Source organism: Metopolophium dirhodum, chromosome 3 (assembly GCF_019925205.1).
Source record: "Metopolophium dirhodum isolate CAU chromosome 3, ASM1992520v1, whole genome shotgun sequence".
Classification (NCBI taxonomy): Eukaryota; Metazoa; Arthropoda; class Insecta; order Hemiptera; family Aphididae; genus Metopolophium; species Metopolophium dirhodum.
In genome coordinates, this window is record NC_083562.1 from 32,799,033 (window position 1) to 32,819,138 (window position 20,106).

General features: G+C 33.9%; 1 protein-coding gene across 9 annotated transcripts in view; it reads right to left on the reverse strand.

Annotated features, from left to right (window-relative positions):
- Positions 1-342: 342 nt before the first annotated feature.
- LOC132940339 (potassium voltage-gated channel protein eag) overlaps positions 343-20,106 on the reverse strand; it is a 221,152-nt gene continuing 201,388 nt past the window's right edge. For all 9 annotated transcript variants that reach the window (XM_061007871.1, XM_061007868.1, XM_061007874.1 and 6 more), the window contains 6 exons: positions 9,659-9,827; positions 8,753-9,007; positions 7,597-7,796; positions 5,450-5,702; positions 4,789-4,985; positions 343-4,700 (listed from right to left, as the gene is read on the reverse strand). In XM_061007871.1, coding sequence (XP_060863854.1) covers positions 3,513-4,700; positions 4,789-4,985; positions 5,450-5,702; positions 7,597-7,796; positions 8,753-9,007; positions 9,659-9,827 — 2,262 coding nt within the window. In that variant the 3' untranslated portion in view covers positions 343-3,512. The remainder of the gene's footprint in view (positions 4,701-4,788; positions 4,986-5,449; positions 5,703-7,596; positions 7,797-8,752; positions 9,008-9,658; positions 9,828-20,106) is intronic.

The following is a 20,106-nucleotide window of genomic DNA, read 5'->3' on the forward strand; positions in this document are numbered from 1 at the left end:
TGGAATACAAAAAAAAGTTGAAGAATTTCTGAGAAAACAAACCGGATTGGATGCAAGCAAAAATCAGTACACATTTTTTTTTTTTTTCAGAAACAATGTTAATTAATTTGATTTGCACAGCGAAAATTTGAATCACATTTTATACACGAGCACTAAATTTACAATACATTTGTTTTTTTTCTTTGCTAATCCGTGCCTATTATTTACAAAGTGAAATAAAATCGTATAGAAAATAAATTTAATCAAATAGAATAAATCACTTGCTACTACGCTACAATTAAAAAACGAAACGAAACGAACGAAATAAAACAAAACAAAATCAATGACTTACGTACTAGTAAAAACATAATATTACTATAATAATATCATACATCATGTGGAAGTCACAAAATATCTTTTTAAACATAAACAAGAAAAAAAACAGTCTACAACATTATAATTATCGTTATCAATATCACAATAATAATATAACAAAACACTCCAGTAAAAGGCAGCGATATTCGATTTGGAATAGAAATTAACCATCTAAACTTGAGCACGACGTGGTGCAGGAATGTAAAAAAAAAATTAAAAAAAAAAAAACTATGTGTATAAAATATATATAGTGACCGTATTGATAATTAAACCGAAAAAAGAATAATAAATACAAATTTTATTTTGAGCTATATTATATTATGAAGTTGTAGAATTTTTTTTTTTTTTGAAGACCAATAAATAATCAATAAATAATAATAATAACAAAAAAACTACAATTCTGACGGTACTATATTATTATATACATATTAATCATGTGAACTGCACAGTGTTATTCGTACAAGTGACAATATCTGTAAACAAATCAAGTATAATAGTCTATACGCGAAATAAATAAACAATATGAATCGAGAAGAACAAAATGTTAAATGACGTGTCGATATTATCAAACTTAACTTATTGCTTATATAAAAAAAAATAAAGAAAGAAAGAAAGAAAGAAGACAAAACAACAATAACAACAACAACAAAAGGCAATGTTCAAATAAAATTTTAAAAACATTTGTAAATTTATAGTTTTTAATTTTTTTTTTTTTTTTGATTTTTTTAAAATCTTTTTTACTAAAATAAAAGTGCATTATTAAAATGTTACACGTGCGTTGAATTTACCTATAAGAAAATGGTTTACAATAATTATTGTTGTATTAATAATAAAAAGTCACATTTTATAGATGAAAGAATTTTTTGTGCCAAAAATCGATAGAAAATTATGTTCAAAATATAAACAATTAAAATATTAATAAAACCCTACAAAATTGTAAGGTATATGCAAGTCACAAAAGTCTTAAAGAAAACATGGTTTTTGTACTTCTAAAATTAATTTATCAATTATTATTATTATTATTATTATACACCACCTACTATATAGGTATAAATTAGAATATATTATTATTATGTAATTGTTTGTTTCATTTTTTTTTTTTCATTTTTACCCGCGACGGGATAAATGCGGAAGGCACTTTTTCAGATTATCCCTACACGACAGTGATTCTGTGAATTAATGTTATTTTACCTCTAAAAAATTCGGTGCGTATAACAGACCAAAATTTGCACAGCCCACAATGTAATAATCAATATTATAGTCCATTAGCAGTGTATCTGAGGGTACCTAGGTGGTTCATCACCAATCTCAGTGCACAGCTATTGTGACTGTAGTTAGAAACACAATATTACTGTATATTATTATTATTTTCGTTTTCAATTTATACGAACGAGACCGTCTTTCGGCGCGGAACGCCAATCGCGAAACGTCGTAAATTTTTAATTAGTACGCCGCAAAACAATATATTATACTTCCCGTTAGATAGTCTGAGCGCGAAAAACAAAAAAATCGTAACAATATTTTGTTTGAGATTTCGGTACAAGACAACGCAAAAAATTGGTTATTATTAATAATGCATTTGAAATTTTTACGCCGATTGCATGGTTTGTAGTGAAAACAGAAAAGACATTGCGAGCGATTGGTTATTATTTTTGTTTCAGTGGAATATTATTTTATTGTGAACATTTTTTATTAGATTTTCAAACATTGTGCATTGTAGAGAGTTTTGGTTTACATGACTACAACATAATATAATTGTACATATTATTATGATGCATTTATCAACAAGTTGGTTTTCAGCTTTAACGAAACATTTATAAATAACTCACACTTTTTTAAATATTATTGAAAATAGAAACTCGGTATATGACGTTCACTATTGAATTTGAAATTTTAAGCTACACAATCAAACGTAATTTATTTCGTTATATATAATATTACCGACATTACGATACCTTAGTCCAGAAGTTTATCAAATTACTTATAAAATATTTGTATAATATTATCTGATCTTATACTGAAGAAGGCACTAAATTAAGATAAAAGTCGTTAAATTAAATTATATGGTAGTAGACATATGGTAAAAGGTTATAATATTTTGTTATCGTAATAAAATTAAGTAAAATAAAATAATTGTAATGCACCACATTCAAAAACAAAAGTCCCTTACGGCTCTAGTCCGAGATTAGTCGAGATTCACAATTGATCAAATATTATCGTTAGTGAATGTAGTACTCTTAATATTGATCGAAAATATGTTTTATTACAAAGAAATTTTGATCGAACCTATAGAAACAGTAGTTGTCCAAACCGTTATGGGAACACTGTGGTCGAAAAATAAAATGAAAAAATATTATTTTTATCTCTTTTTAATACATTTTAATATGGTAATTTAGAAAATTAACTGACCGGGTGTGGGATAATGATGTCGCGATATCGTAAACGGTCGTTTTCTCCGTTTTAGTTTAGTCAACATTTCTCTTACGGGACTAAAGCTGCTATGACATCATGGGGGACTTCGAGGAGGAGAGATAACGGTCACGGGATTATAATATTCTTATATGGTGAAAAAAAAAGATATTCGAAAGGGTACCTCGATAGTAATATTATTATAGTAAACGCTGTTCACCCGAAACAAAAATGTGACAGACGTGTAATCGACGATGTCACACAGACCATAAAATATCGTTCGATCGTACGAAATTTGTTCGTATTTTAGGCGATTACTATTTAGGTAATAGTTGATCCTGCGCTTCCCATCGAGACTTTCGGTACCCAGCTCTCTTCCCCGTGAAAGTTTATTTTTCGTTTTGTTATTATCATTTAATTATTATTAACCAGTTATCCGTGTACGTACAATAAAACGAGAACAATTTATCAAAAAAAAAAAAAAAACACACGCATAACAATAAATTACAAAAACAAAAAAAAAAACACCTTACGTCGTACACGATTTTAAAACACTATAATGTAATAATATAGTATTATATATATTTATATTCTTATCATCATTGTACAAACGTAATCGATTTAAAGTAATAATAATAATAATAATAATAATAATAATATCGTTATCGCATATAATAGTAAAATAATTATTGTGATGGCGATAATAGTATTTTTGCAGTGATCAGTAGTGTTCCGCCTGTGCAGCGTGCTTACAGGAAGTCGTTGGGCCGGGGCGGGCACGGCTTTTTGAGCGAATCAGTCCGGGGAAACGGCGGCGGCGACGTGTCCCTGGGGCTGAACGGACGCATGGGCGGCAGGGCGGACGACGAGGACCGCGTCCGGGACTTGCTCCGCCGCCGCCGGACCATCGGCGGGAGTTTGGGCGTGGCCGGCGAGCTAAGGTCGTCCGTGCTCTTGGTCCTGCACCCAGGCCGGCGTCCTGCTTCCGGCGTGTCCGGCGGCCGCAGCGACGCGACAGGCGACGGTGATGGGGCAGGTGAGGCGGCGGCCAGCGCGTCCAGCTTCCCGACTATCCGGACCATCATGTCCTCGATGGCCGTCAGTCGCTGGTTGATGGACCGCACCTCGTCGCGGAGATCGGACCGGAGGTCCTCGATCTTGGCCAGTACGTCCAGATCGGGTGGCGGTGGCAGAACCATCGCGGCACACGGTGGCGGTGGCGGCGACGGCGCATCCGCAGTTGTCACCTGGTACTGGTGTGCCGGTGCTGGGGGTTCTTCTTCCGGTACCGGTGCACCACCCCCACCACCACCGCCGCCGCTGCCACCGACACCGGTCCGTTCGTCCGTCTCGTCGATCGTTTCCTGTCGCTGGCTTCCGCCCACGCCAGCAAACGGCTCGGTAGCGGTGGTCGGCACTTTTTGCAGCTTCGGGAACACCTTGTGACCGTTTCCGACCGACCGGCCCGGCGAGTCACGGATCTTGGCAGGCGCGCTCTGCGCACTCACCACCGACACGTCCGCCGAGTCGGAACTCCCACCACCGCCCAAAACTTTACCCCATTTCGACACTTTTTTGGGCGCCGCCACTGTTCTCAGGCCCGTCGACGAACAAGACGCCTGTTGCGGGTCTTCGCTCTGCTGCCTGAGCACGAGTGGCAGGACTTTCGGACGAGCACCGCCGACACCGTCCGAAGCGTCACCAGTGCCACCCTCAGACTTGCCCTCGTCGGAACCCGCCACTGTTGCAGCCGCTCCCGACGCGGCCGCCGCACCCTGTTGCATCCCGAGGACCGTACTGGGAGCTCGGTCCTTCCGGAACTTGGTAAATATCTTCCTGACCAGTTGGTCCCGTTGTTCATCCAGCTGCGGTTCGTTTTTCCGCTTTTCGGCCAACTCCTTTTCCCGGCGCACGTCCGCCACTTTCCGGAATATTAACTGAAATTACACATACAAAAAGGAAATTAATATTTTATACTGATGGTCAACAGCGCTGTGGAAGGCTTCACCACAACTTAATACGTACCCTATGCCTGAGGTTGTAAGTCAGTATGAGATTCCGTGAAAATGAGTTCGCAAACGCCTGATAGAAATCCAATACTTCCAGCAACCGGTCACGCTTGATAGTGTGCAAGTCACAGTAGGTCAGGGCACGGACGTTGGCTGCGGATTGTCCTAGCGCCGTGTCTTTCCAAAACGAATCACCAAAAACGTCACCCTTACCTAAATCCAAGGATGGTTGTAAATGTATAATATAGAGAAACTTATTTTTATATTATTTTAACTATGACAATGATTTGATTAAACTTCTCCACCATTGACATGAAAACAGTTTGAACAATTTTGTTCATATATGAATATGTGAATGCGTGTGTTAATGTAGAAATTGGGAACCAAAAATGGAACACGGAATTAAAATACTGCCATAGTAATTTATAAATATAATTACTTAAATAATACGCTTTTGACTTTGATTTTGACTAAATTAAATGAAGAAAAATATACACGGAGCCAGTAATAATAATTGTTAGACCAATATTATTTTACTACTAATTCAAAATATGAATTTTATCGAGCTAGTAGTTTTTCAGTTTTTACTACGATCTCGGTAAATTTTTTTCTACATTTTTACTATAATCTCGATAAAATCCAACACAATATGATTTATGGTTAACTGTGACGCTAACCTAAAATGGCGACCACTTCGTCGTCTTGGATGACTTCTAGGGAACCGGTTACGATGAAGCACAGGGAGTCGATGGACTCGCCGGTGTGGAAGAGCAGGTCACCGGGTGCCGAGTGGCTCATCGTAAAGTGCATGGCCAGGGCGCGTAAGCACCCGTCGCTGGCCAACCGGAACGCCGGATGCTCGTTGAACACTTTTCGGTTTAGATGAACACATATGTCCGCTTTCATGTCTTTCGGACAATAATTCAATACCTTGACAAAAAAAACGACACGATAACAACAACAATATTATAGCATGCTTGTGAAAGCAATAACGATAATATCATAAGGTAGATGATAATGCGATCGTTTCGATTATAATGCATTCATCACTACGCTGTTTTGTATCTGGGGATAAAACGACCAAGGTGTCGTCCGGGAGCCAAATAATTTGGGCGTCGGGCCACTTGGACTCCATTCCGCGTCAGTAATAAAATACCACGATAATACTGTCAACTTTGTTCGGCCCCAATGCGAATATCCATCCTAACCACCTGCAGGTATATTATGTTAGTTCGGTGGTCGATTTGTACATTACGTTTGTATGATAACATTTCAGAAATTGTATTAGTTTATTAATTGTATTAGTTTGGGCCATTGTTTTACTTAAAAAAACAGGAATTATGTCATGAGAAAATTCCTGTGTGAACGAATTTAGGTGTAGAAAATGCGTAAACACTTTATACAGCGTGGTCTGAACTACTCGAGAAGAACAATTAGAGAGTTTTTGCACAACACCGGTTGAAAATAAGGCATGAATCCGATAAGGTTATTTACAAAAAACAAGTCATTGTGCATGTGCTTCAAATATCGGTACGGTTTTTTGATCATCTTTATCGGTTATTTTCAACACTTCGACTAGCCCATGGTTAATATCGATTATTATCTTATCGAAATAGAAAATATCTATTACAAATTACAATGATAATAATATAACCATAGAACATAAACCAGTTTAAACTGTGTGTCTTTGGTTATGGTTGCAAATTATAATGTGATAAAATAGTTTATCGGAAAATATGACATACGATAATGCAAAAACTAGAGTTTCAATTATTACAGCATCGTTGTAATAAATTATACCGTATAATTTAATAGAACGTTATTTTTACTGAAACGTTTAACCGGCGCCCCGTTCAAAAACTCTCTGTTTATTTCGATTTTTGTAAATTATTTATTTGTTTTCTAGCGTGTCAAAATAAAACTTTCCATTTGCGGGAAAAACATTTGGGATAATATACCTATTATGAATGCAAAGAAATAATTATGATTGTAAGTGTGTGCCTCTTAACTCTTACAATCGGCCACACCCACTCAGATGTTATCAAGCACATCAGATGTTTTATCGACAATTGATTATAATTGTATATACTTAATCGGTTTCTTTATTTAGCTATTATTATTTTTTTGTTTTAAGATGACCATGGAAATTATAAAACGCTGGAAAACAAATAAAATACAAGAGATATTATTTTTTAGTTTTTCATACTTACAAATTATGGCATCGTAGAAACTGCCTAATAACGTCATAAAATGAGATAGGATAGATATCACCACATTTTAAATTTCTCCCTATAAGTCTGACCAAAATGAGTTCCAAAAATTATAGTTTCAACATATTGCATCATAATTAATTGTTTGGTAAAAAGTATATAAACAATTGTGGAATTTAAACAAGTACACTTTAGAGCTTAAACTATTATCCGGTGAAAATAATTTTTCGAGTACAATATCATTTATCAGTTATTTCGATTTCAGTGGTGTCACAATCCTAACAACACACCATGTGATGGTGACCCACTCTATAACGACCGTAGGTAGGTACTCAATGAGTTGACAATATATAGCCTGCAGGTAGTCCAAAAATATAATAATTATGTAGTTAAAAGTTTTAAAATTACATTTTCCAATTGCGGCTGGTATAATAATATTTGACGATCATAATAATATTATCATATATTATTATCAATTCCCGTATACTGTTGGAGTGATTTAACTAGGGTCGGTTATTAATTCTATTTAATCCTTTGAGTATCCAAAACAAAGTATGGCTCCGTCCATTACCCAAAAGGGAACGCGCATAAGTAATAATTTACGTAAGCCGTACTTTATCCGTGTCCAAGCCCCGGGTCATTGCCCACGTGGACACCACGTAGTCCATGACCCTCTCGGACAGCGCTTTCGGCACTTCGTGCAACTTCATGAATTCTCTGACATTGTTTAACATGTCGTGGTACTTAGCCGTTGCCGAAGTCATTTGCTGTATGATGGTGGTGACGTGACCGAAAATCGTGGCGTACAACAGCGCTGCAAATATCATTTATCAAGTAGGTATATTATAATTTATTGTATTATTCTTAAACGACGTTATAGTCTTGTGTTTGGTTAACATAGTTGATATCACACCATAGTTATTAAATATGGTCTTGTCAAAAATAATTTATAAAATAAATTAGCATTATTGGAAAATTCCCGCGTCTCCTTAATTTTTTTATTTTCCCCAACGTTTTTGTAAACTACTAGGCATTTTTAATTTTAGCCTTACGAATGCATTACATTCACTTTCCTATCAGAAAAGATGCCGAAGTTAAAAATCTGAGTATTTTTAATACCAACCCCAAATGTGGATAAAAGACAGAAAAAAAATCGTCATTCATTATTTTATTATTCATGCGTGGTGATCGTTTGAAATAACGTAGCACGCTACTCGATATTTTCCACTTCAAAGAAATTGTATGAATCATAAATATGTATTAATAAGTAATCATTTATTGTACATATTATACACCTATAATAGGTACCCCTGGGTATTAGGAAGTTTTTACATTTTATATATTTCTATGGTGATAAAAAAATCATTGAGCAAAATATGATATAAAATAAAAATATCTGTACCCAGCTCAAAAACATATTAGGTAATATAAAAAAAAATATTTAAATATTTTCGAAATATTAAACTTGTACATTTTAGGAACTATTCATATTAGTATATATTATAAAAAAAGAATTTTTGAAGTACTTAAAACACTTTAGTGTAAATTTAGTTAGCAAAATATACTAGTATTCGTATACTACAAGACTGATCTCGTACTATATATTATTATTGTCGTTTTCCAAGCAGCTAGGGACGACACTATAGCTGCAATTATTATCGTTTAAAATTGTTAATTTTTTTAACAGTCGATTTTAGTTCAACCGTTCGAGAACAGCCCCACCACTTGGTGAGTGATGGGGGGGGGGGAGTGTTACACTTGGGAACTTACACGCAATGACCATCATGCAAATGGTGAAAATTTTCTCGTTGTCGGTCTCCGAGGCGACATTCCCGAAACCGACGCTGGTCATGCACGACATGGTGAAGTACAGTGCGGTCACGTACATGGTCTTTCGCGGTGGCCCGTGCACTAGCTCGGTGGAGTTGGCATGTTCCGTCATTATGTACGAGTACGGATACTGCGTGATGTTCGCCAGCTTCCATAGCCACGAGTATTGGTATCCGTTTTCGGCGTCGGACCGTCCTGGTAACATAGTTATTTTGTGTGTGTGTGTGTGAGAGAGAATAGAGAGCGTAAAACCAACGAATGGTTTTGAAAAAATAATACTTAATAAAGATATTTTAAAAATTAAAAATATACAATTTCGTAGTTTTTCCTCGTTTATATACAATATTGTATGTTCATTTTTAGAATATCACATATTATGGTAAATATATACACACAATATAAACAATAAATTGTAAACATAGTAAAAATAACATGTACCAAACAAATTATAATATTAGTCAAGCGTTGATTTATAATATTTATATATATATTTTTTAAATTTTGTAATATTTTATTTAGTTTGACATTATATCGATGTTTAATAATTATTTGTTAATTAGTTAATTTATGGTAGCCTACATAATACAAAACAATATAGTCGAATGGTGATATTATAATATTATAAAATACATTATTTTTTTTTAAATTTCCAACACATTTTTTTGGAATGATTTAAATGCATTTTACAATGTAAAGGGATTAAAAATTGTGTAGTACGTTATATTCACGGCCCTATTTTAAAATTACATATAATTACGTAAATCGTTAAATCGGGCGAAAAAAAAGTAATTTCAAACGCCGAAACACGATAAAATAGTATTACACGGATCGTGTTTGATTGCTTACCTATGGAATACCAAATGCAGGCCAGCCAATGCGCCACTAGCATGTAAAAGCACAGCAGCAGTATCAACATTGCAGCTCCGTATTCCAAATACCTGTCCAGTTTTCGAACGACCCTGCCCAGTCGCAATAACCGGACAACCTTCAAAGCACTGAACAAGCTTCCGATACCCTGTGAAGTGAAAATCATTTCGTTTAGACAAACAACGATGGTTATTAAAATAATTATATCAATAATATTAATGTTGTTTAAACGCTCGTTATAGATATAACAAAAAATATAAAACAATAATAATCAAATTGTTTTATTTCTGACAGTAGACAATATATTATACGAGTATAAAAAAGAATATCAAAAGATTAAATGAAATAGTAATTTTTTTATAAAGTTATCGTCATCAATATACTATTACAGTTTATAATTCACTTAATGTTGATAATGTGTTTATAACAATAATAATAACGACTGAATATATGACTAGACTAAACATATTATACCAGTTTTTAAAAGAGAACATACCGCTTTCGCGCATGTCGAATGATTCGATTGGTGCATTGAGAACCACGTGATCACGCTTATAATAAGAAATTGAGGGGATGCGCGCCGCCGGACATAAATATTGGTCGACGATTGGTATGTTCTCTTTTGAAATACATCATGGGTACATCATTAGCCATTAGCATCGTGTTGGGTCAAACAATATTTTAAATACGCAAATAATATTTTACATTGTTTAAAATATAAAACCAATACCAACTAGGCCATAAGCGTTATTGCGATCGAAAAAAAACGTATTAAAAATACGATCATCGGTAACAAAGCGAAATGTACAGAAATTAAACTAAATTGTATACCTAAACATTATTTTCGATATGGACCATAAAAATGGCATGTATTTGAAAATAAAATGTCTAGTAGAATAGTAAACTATGTTGATCTGTATAAGGTATAATCATAGGTACACCCAAACCTATTTGAATATTTTATATACATTTTTAGTAACTTTATGCTTGAAAATCCCTTCTAACGTCACCTATATGATGCAACGTTGTGATTTCATAATGGTATAATAAATCATTATACTATTGTCTGTGTTTCGTTTTACGGGTATACATTTGATCACGGGTGTCTGTAATGTAACAACTTTTATAAGAGACTATGTTGGACCACCATCATTCGAATCAGGTATGAGTGTGGTTTAGAGAACAAGAGAACATAACAAACCACGGGATTTTAAACGTTAAAGTCAAGTTTGTTTTGCGGAGTTGCTGATTTTTTTATTTTTTGCGTCTCAAAATATTACTATTTTAATCAAAAATATCATGGCTTTGTAATCATTCGCACGACGCGACGTCGTCAAAGGCCAATGCGGTGAGTAGAACGGAGTAGATAACAATAATATCACGAGTGGAATCGGGATTTGCGCTATATCCTCTCACGACTATACTGCGGATGCAGGACTCGTGAAATCAAAAAAAAATCCAGGACGAAAAATGTATTTCGTGAAATACGTGACATTACGATTTATTATTATAATATCGTCGTGCGCTGTCATAATAATATAACTCTGGAAAACATTATGTGCGCGATGCGTGAAATCCTTTATCCTTCGTATTATTCTATCCTGTCTGCGTATATCGTCGGTCGTCACTCGTAATCTGCCGACGTATCGCATTGTGCACCAAGTCCTAAGAACGCGACGAATCATAATAATATTATGAGGTACATTCGTAATGCGCGCACGTCATATCCGATAGTAAGTCGCCTTAGCGACGTATTAAAAATATATCCATAAGACCAAACAAATATTTTAATAAATGCACAACCGCGAACACGCGTCGCAAGCAGAATGCGATTTTTCTAAGACCAGCGTTGAGAACACGTCATGACAACTTACTATTTTATCCAGATAAGATAACGATTATATTTTAATGTAAGTATAGATGATATAAATATACCACAGTGCAGATAAAATGACAACATTTTTAACTTTTTTTTTATGAAAAAGATAGTCTATTTTTTTTGTTTAAGTTATCTTTTAAAAGATTTACTGTAGGACGTTCCAATAGGGTGTCCCATAAAGTGCGCAACTTTTAAGTTTGCCACCATTTTTTTTTAAATTTTTGTTGGCAGCCCTATTCTTGTCATTTCTAGTATCTACTATTACCACAGAATAGATGATTTATAATAAATAATTTTATCTATTCTGTGCTATTACTCCGATGAGTAATATGATAAAAACAGGACTGCCAACAAAATATTAAAAAAATGGCGGCAGATTTAAAAGTTGCGCACTTTATGGGATACCTATATAATAGGGCACACTATGCAATAACAATATTAGTTTAAAGTATAGTTAACCAAACACAAAGAGTAAATATTTACTCGAAAAAAATTGTATTTATAAAATATACATTATACGTTATAAAAAAAGCCTATAATACCCTATAAATATTAACGATTTACCCTAATATTGACTGTTTTACAAATATGTATTGAGATTTATCTAGACACGATGAAAATACATGACAATATGAGTAAGTACTTATATGAATATAGGTCTCAACACTACAGACTACGACCTCCCGTTACGAAAAAGGATTAAATAAATATGTAATAACATAATTTACTACGGCCGCTATACAGTACCTGTATAATATTGTTACTATTCACGTCGACGGTGATAATCGAGTGATTTCATTTGTGAAAAAAAAAATTCAGAATGCATAAACACCGACAAACTTATAATGACACGTGCAAGACGTATATATATTATATATTTTTTAACAATACGTTATTTTGTTTTCGTTTTCTTCGCGTTCTCTTCGGGGCTTCGGAGCGTTTAACGTGTCTCCGACACGATTTTCCTAGGAAAGGTCGTACCGCGGCCTTTTCGTCCCCGGCAACGAAAACTACAGGATTCCATTATTTATTTTTATTCTATTTTTATAATAAGGACATAATACGGTATACATAAAAGAACATTGCATAATGAAGGAAACCAGATCCAATTATTTTCACTGCGCGCTCCGTCCGCGACAGCACCCCCCTCGCTTGTCCCGTGTCTGCGGGTTCCAAATGAATCTGCAGACAAACAGCACGAACGCGAAACGTTAATAAAATAAATTGTACGACGGCAACAATAAAAAAAAAAGAAATAAAAAAGAGAAAAGGATTTCGGAGACGACAATAATATTGCTGCAGCCGAGCAAATACGGTTTGTTGTCTTTCATTGATCATAGACCGAGCAAACTAATTCGAATTCCCTCGGCAATGAATTTTTTTTGTCCGCCCATGTCCTTTGATAAAAAAAATAAAACATTTTTTTTCTCGTATTCTTCTTGAAAAGAAAGTTTTTTTCTGCACGCTCCTGCACGTCAAAGTAATATAATATTACTAATATTGTTATAATGTTATACGTTACTGTCGTTTTAGAATTTTGCGTCACACGCACCACACGTCGGGTGGAGAATTAATTAACCCGTGGGCTGTCGTTGCGATGTATACGTACATAATAAATGTGTGTTCATAAAAAAGTTTGGCAAATTTAATTAACAGGACACGTTATTGTTGTAATGATATTAATTCCGTATGTTGCAGGTTCGTGTAGCCGTGTATAGATACCGTGTTTTGAGTCGAAAAATGTATTTTGACGAATGTCACTTTGGCAAGAAAATTACACGTGGGACTGCAGAAAATCCTAACAGTAATAAAGTTAAGACGACGTAAAAAAAAAAAAAAACTTATGAAAAAATTAACTTGATTCACGGCGGCGGCGATATACCTAGTATTAGCTACGCATAATATTTATAATGTACTAAATATAAAGGATGTGCCGTAAAAAAACCGATTAATTTTAATTAATTTTACATAATTGATCGAATTAAATTTGTATTACGTTAACAAGATTCTGAAACGAACGCAGTTTATTTATGGAACACAGATCATCTTTGAGGTATCCATCTCGACGAATACATATTTAATTAGTAAGGCATTTTCTGAAGTTCTGGAATACGCGTGCAGTTATCTTATATGGGATGTCACATTGACTTATTTCTGGTTCGAAAAAATGCATCTACTGCAAATGATCAGTGCCTTTTACTAATGATGACAACTTACTGAAACTCTACTGAGTACCAGCACAATCGTTACAAGCCCATTCCTCTACCCTCGCCCATCGATTCAAATTGATCAGTTTATTATCGTGCATTTTGTATAATATAATATGGACTTGTTGTCTGTATACGCAAAAAACTATTTGGATGCCTTACCTTGTCGAGGAAAAATAAAACTAATCTAACTTAACCAACAACGAATGTTGGCTTCATACCGCCCGGATTTGGGTTACAATGCGCAGAGTTCAGTTGTTTAGATCTCAATTGTACTACTCGCAGTTACTTAAATAGACTCTTTGGCGTGATTGTTGTTTATAATATTATTACTATCATAATTTCGCACGGTGGTAATAAAGCAGCAAACTTTTTCGTGAGCTCGTGCTCATAGTTTAGAAAAAATAGAACGTTTGGTCTGCAGATCTTCACTAGACTATTCGACTACTATAATACGTATCAGCTATGCAATGAGAATATACGATGACGAAAGCGAGAGCGCGTGAAACACTTGAAGGAATTAGTCGAGTGGCTCGGAGGAAATACGCCTTTTTTTTTTTTGCCGAAAACTCGTTTATACGCCACCACCACCATCGTGAAAATAATATTATGTACTAGTACGCGCACTATTATTTGTATGTATAATAATATATTATATCGTAAAGTATGATTTCCCCCGAGACCCGGCAGCCTTACACTTTATTACGCGGGATTAACCGGCCGAATGCGGCCCGTTCTGATAATATCGGATTAACCCATGTGTAGTCGGCTCTGGTGGTGTTTCCAGATTAATCACCGGGACCCACAGCGATTATTAAACCGTTGATATTTCCGGCGACGTTCGGTGTTATTATAGTCCACCGCGGAGGCGTCCGACGTTCTTTCGGAGAAGATTTCACTTGACTTGGTGTGTTTCCCCCACCTCTCACCCAAGGGTAAATATTCACTGGAAAAACGATACGCCGGGGTCGTTCTAAATCCGTCGTCAATTATGTCGGTCAAAAGTTTATGAGGAATGAACGGTATTTTCACTCGAGTCCCGTTTTAAACTGCAGTGACTGCCGAACGAGGGCCGAGGGGTTAAAGAATTAATTATGTGACGATTTCTATGCGCACTTGCAGACGCGTATTATATCGCACAGGTTAAAATCGCACATCAGATTTGAATATTATCGATTGTCGAGTCGACAGTGATGGTTTCGTCGACGGCGAAAAATTAAAGAAAATTAACACTTCGTATAGCGCATTCTGTATTATCCACTTTGCGCGTTATATTTTGTCGACACTAAAGCAGTCATTAAATTAATTCGTTTTTATAGATAACGAAACTATAGTAAATAATAAGGGCGAAAACGAGAACTCTCATTAAAAACAATACCCCCTTGTGTGGTGTATATGTATGTGGTAACGCGAAAATGTCTCGTGTTTCTTCCTCGGATTGTCCGCGCCGTCACCAGTTTTCCCGTTCGCAAAGCGCACCGCAATCACATGTGTGCGAACGAGCATAATATATAATTCATTATAATAATATATGATATGATACAACAAGTGCGTATACAATATTATTAATTATACACACTCGACGTGACGTTAATAGTAATAATATACACTTCGCTGTTCCCACCGCCTACAGCAACAGATATCATATTGTGAACGCAATACGGAAAATTCCATTTAAGTCATTTCTCAAACGGAAAAATTATTTTTCGGAAACGTTGAAAATTTAATCAACTTTTTGAAATATTGAAATTAATTACAATACACCATGTATGTACATGGTTAGTGGTTACATACATACATAGGTACATACATACATACATACATACATACATGCATACATACATACATACATACATACATACATACATACATACATACATATTGCCCTCCTAAGCCAAAAGGCAGTAAGTGACAAAATTTGAAAAATGAGTTAATTATATCAAAGTGTTCGTAATTTTAAGGCGAATTTAATGGTTCCTTAGCAAAAATACCGTAAATGCAATAGATTGTATAGTAAACGTGATTAAACATATACGTATTTACAAATATATGAATGATATTAAGCAAAAAAGCAGTATCAAACACATGCCAAGCAAAATGGAAGTAACTGACCACAGTATACGGTAATTTTGATTAGTATTGACTCAAATACGGTATTTTCGTTTAGTATTTATGATAATTTTCTAGCCTTATCACACAATATCATATTATCATAGATTATAATAATTTATAAACATACGTTGTTAACCACGGTCTTAGAACACCCCGCTGTTAACATTCTGGTTGTTATTAGTTCTGACTGTGGTTTAGCCCATTGACCATGATTATATTATTTTATATTGTTTCATGGTTATGCTAAATGTGCTCATACTGCATTTTCCCTCTGTAAACAATAATATTAATGTCTGACACCACTAAGCTAAAAGTACGTATATGGGTTTTGAGGTGTTAAGAGGTATCTTAGAGTTTATCCATGAGCGTTATTGGACTCTACAGGAAAATTTATTTAAGAATTATTAATTTATTATTTTATTTTGATAATATGATAAAAATAACAAGATGATTCATAAAAAATTTTTTTTCTCAAGACTACTACATTGTTGCTTACTACATTTTGACTTAGGAGGGCAGTATACATACATACATATGTGCCATACAGTGTATATGCTATTCCATTAGGTATATATTTTGAAATGCAAAGAATTTTTATGAGTTTTGTATCAAAAAATTACACTTTAGGTTTAGTTTTTAAAATCATTAGATTTCAGACATCTTTGTTAATATTTTTGAAATGTATCAACACAACCTACGTTTATAATATTATTACTATTTCAATGAGTAAAATGGCCATTTATAATAATAGTTAAATAATATTATCTGCAATGCGGTGTAAAATAATTGGAAATTGTTAGTTTATACACGAGTCATGTTATTAACGTACATAAACGTTTGTTTCTATACGCAGCGTTAAAATTGAAATATTTCATCTTCTACAAATGCGCAAAACTAATTCCATTTAGATTTACGTAGTGTACCGACATTCGTTTGACAGTTGACGTGATTAACGTTTGCTTATTGTCTGTTTTATATGATCATTTACATAATACACAATCAATTTATTATTAATTAATATATTTATAGTAATTTTTAAGTACTAACATTTTAGACTATGAGCGGAGCGATGAATGTATTGATTTTTTAAATAAAATAAAATTGAGGGGTGAAATTCCAAAACGTACTATTGCCATAAACTCGATTTTCCAAGAAGAGCAGTTTTGTTTTTGTTAAATATTATCCCCTATAGTGATACTGTGTAAATAAGTACGTTTTGGATGATTTATACATTTATGAACCGATTTTGTTCATGGAATGGATGATTAAAGTTTAATTCTGATAGCTCAAATCGACTTCCCGCTTTTTTTTCTAACTAAAATATGTCTCACGCGGTTATCGTTCATACGCTTGCTTGCAAACGAATGATTATTCTAGAATATAACGACCAATTGTTTAAAAGTATTTTCAATAACTTTCTATCGTCCGTTTTAGTTTACAATTCCTACAATTAGTATGTATACATTGTATAAGAACTAAAAAATGTGGTAAATTATTCTGAAGAAAATTGTATGATTTCTATATGATTTCAGATACACGTGAATATTGTTGATAAAAATTATAATTGAAACTCAATTGAAAATGTTCACTGTTAAAATCGCTGATAACAAAACCAAACAAACTTATTTTTTATCTTAATGTCTCGTAATAGTTTAATTTAGCTTGGTATAATGGATTCCCCAACAAACCATAACTCCCCCCCCCCCCCCCACACACACACACACACACACACACACACACGAAAAAGGCTAATAGCCATAGTTTCCGATGCTTAAGATCAATTGAAAATAAAATAAAATAGTTTAATACCAATTATTAAATTATGGAAATTAAATAGTTTAATACCATTTATATATGAATAGTTTTATACTAGCGCAGAGTAAACTTGTGTTATAAACTATGTGTTTTTACCCACTCCGGGGACCTCGCCGTAAATAATACTCCTATTAATTATATTAATATGAACTCAGATTCACGAGTGATTGATGACTGCGAGTTTCGTCGTTCAAACCCGTATAATAATAATAATAATAATAATAATATACACACCGAGAACGCCATGCATTAGATCCTTAATACGAGCAACTTTTATTGGATTTTTCAACACTTTACCCGTCCGTCAATATGTAGCTATCCAAATAATATACACATTACGTAGCACATATTATTATCGTCTTTTAGTCTTTGTAACACTTTCGTCAAAAGTTATCAGTGAATTAATGTCCTGTTGTTTTACATAATATTATGCACAAAAAAAAATATCTCTAATGTTAAAAATGCACAGCAAGGTACATGATAGGTATTTAAATATTTTTTTGATTCCAGATACATTTGAAAAATGATTTAAAAAAAGTATTTTAAATAAATTGTTATATTTTAATTTTATTCTTAAAAATACTGAACAATAATTTCCAAATAGGTATACTGTTAACCAAAATAATGTTGGTTGACATTATTCAACCGAAGACACGATAAAAAATATTTAATTATCATTTAAAAGTTCCTATACTAGCGGTTCCCAAACTTTTTGGTTCGCTGCTCCCTTTTTGAACTAATTTTAATAGTATAACGTATCATAAGAAATAGGAAAAATAAATGAAACTAGAGAAAAATTGTGATGGATAGTATGAAAATATGTTTCTAATTAAAATTAATTAGTCATAGTTTTTTCCGACCGACTCCTTCATCGTGTTTTCAAATTTATTTTTGGACTATATAAAATTCTATGGCTGCACGGCACCCCTATAAAGACACCACGGCGCACACTTTGGGAACCACTGACCTATACCATAAAAACAACTTGCCCAAGTAAACTCTGGTGTGATAAAAATTTCATCAAATCTTAGGTATAAACTCATAAAATAAAAAAGCAATTTAAACGCATGTTTTGAAATGAAAAAAAGAAACTTGTAAAGTACCAATAGTATGTATTTTTCGTATTGTAGATGTCAATATTGTTATTTGGAATATATTAGGTGCGTACGTGTATGTTGTAAAATATGGAGTATTTTATATTGGAGATAGGTTTATCGATTTTTTCAGTAATTAACGCCTAATTAGAATGCAGACGTTTTTTTTCTAAACATAATTTTATCGGTCACCCGCGGTCGCGGCACGAGAGTTAAATGTGCCTGTATCTTTTGTTTTTCATTCGAAATATACCGACGAAGAACGCGTTGTTCAGACTTGACGCAGGTTCGACACGAATTCGATTTTATCAATATCATACGCCGCGACTGGCTCGAATTTAAATAATGGCAGGACTTTGGGAAACAATATCGCAGCCACTGGTAAAAACCACGATATCGCATTATATTATACGCCTGCGGTGGGCGTCGTGTATTCCGCGAAACACCGATTAAGGGCCGCAAACAATGTTTTAAATATAATCGATCACGATTATCTGCACGCCTACAACGTGTATAATACATCTCGATGCGGTCTGTGGTCGGAATTTCGTACAATCACTGTCAATAATAATAATATCGTGTTTTGAACTTACGGTAAAATATTTAATATATATAGCTGGTGTATTAATCGGTAAACGTCGTATATTATAATATTATACCTTATTTAATAATGACACTTTTCAAAAGTTTATTCGAAATTGCCAAAAACTTATTTTTTGTTCCGTTCGATTGAATCTCAAGAGGGTCGAAGACGTCTCGAAAAATACATCACAGTTTGAGTACTCGTCTACAGGTAGCAATAGCACTCTTAACGTTATTAAAATATTAAAATATCCATAAAACACTCTCGTTGGACGTGTTTGTAAGGGATTTTCACGCGATCTTGAGTGCAATCTCGGCCAACTATATTAATTTGCTCGTTTAACGAAGAGGACTAAGTGTGCAGTTTGAATTTTCAAGGAGCGACAAAGAATAGCCAAATTGACTGTCAACAAAGTTTGGGGCTGAAAGCATCTTTAAATACTGCTCTACAGAATGATTCCTTTATTTTCGATTATGAACAATGAGTTTAATTCAATTAAGTATTTAGATTTTTTTACTCAATTTGATAAGATGAGAACAATTATTTTGTTTATTATTATTGCGTATTGCGAACTTAAATATTTATATATTATTAACCATTTGATATGCTCTAGGATCGTTTAACTAGGGCTTGGAATTATGTACAACAGAAAATGGTAAAATGTGCACAAAAAGAAATATTTTAAATTCTGTCTATCATTAAATACTTTAATACAGATATTGATTAATAAATAAATT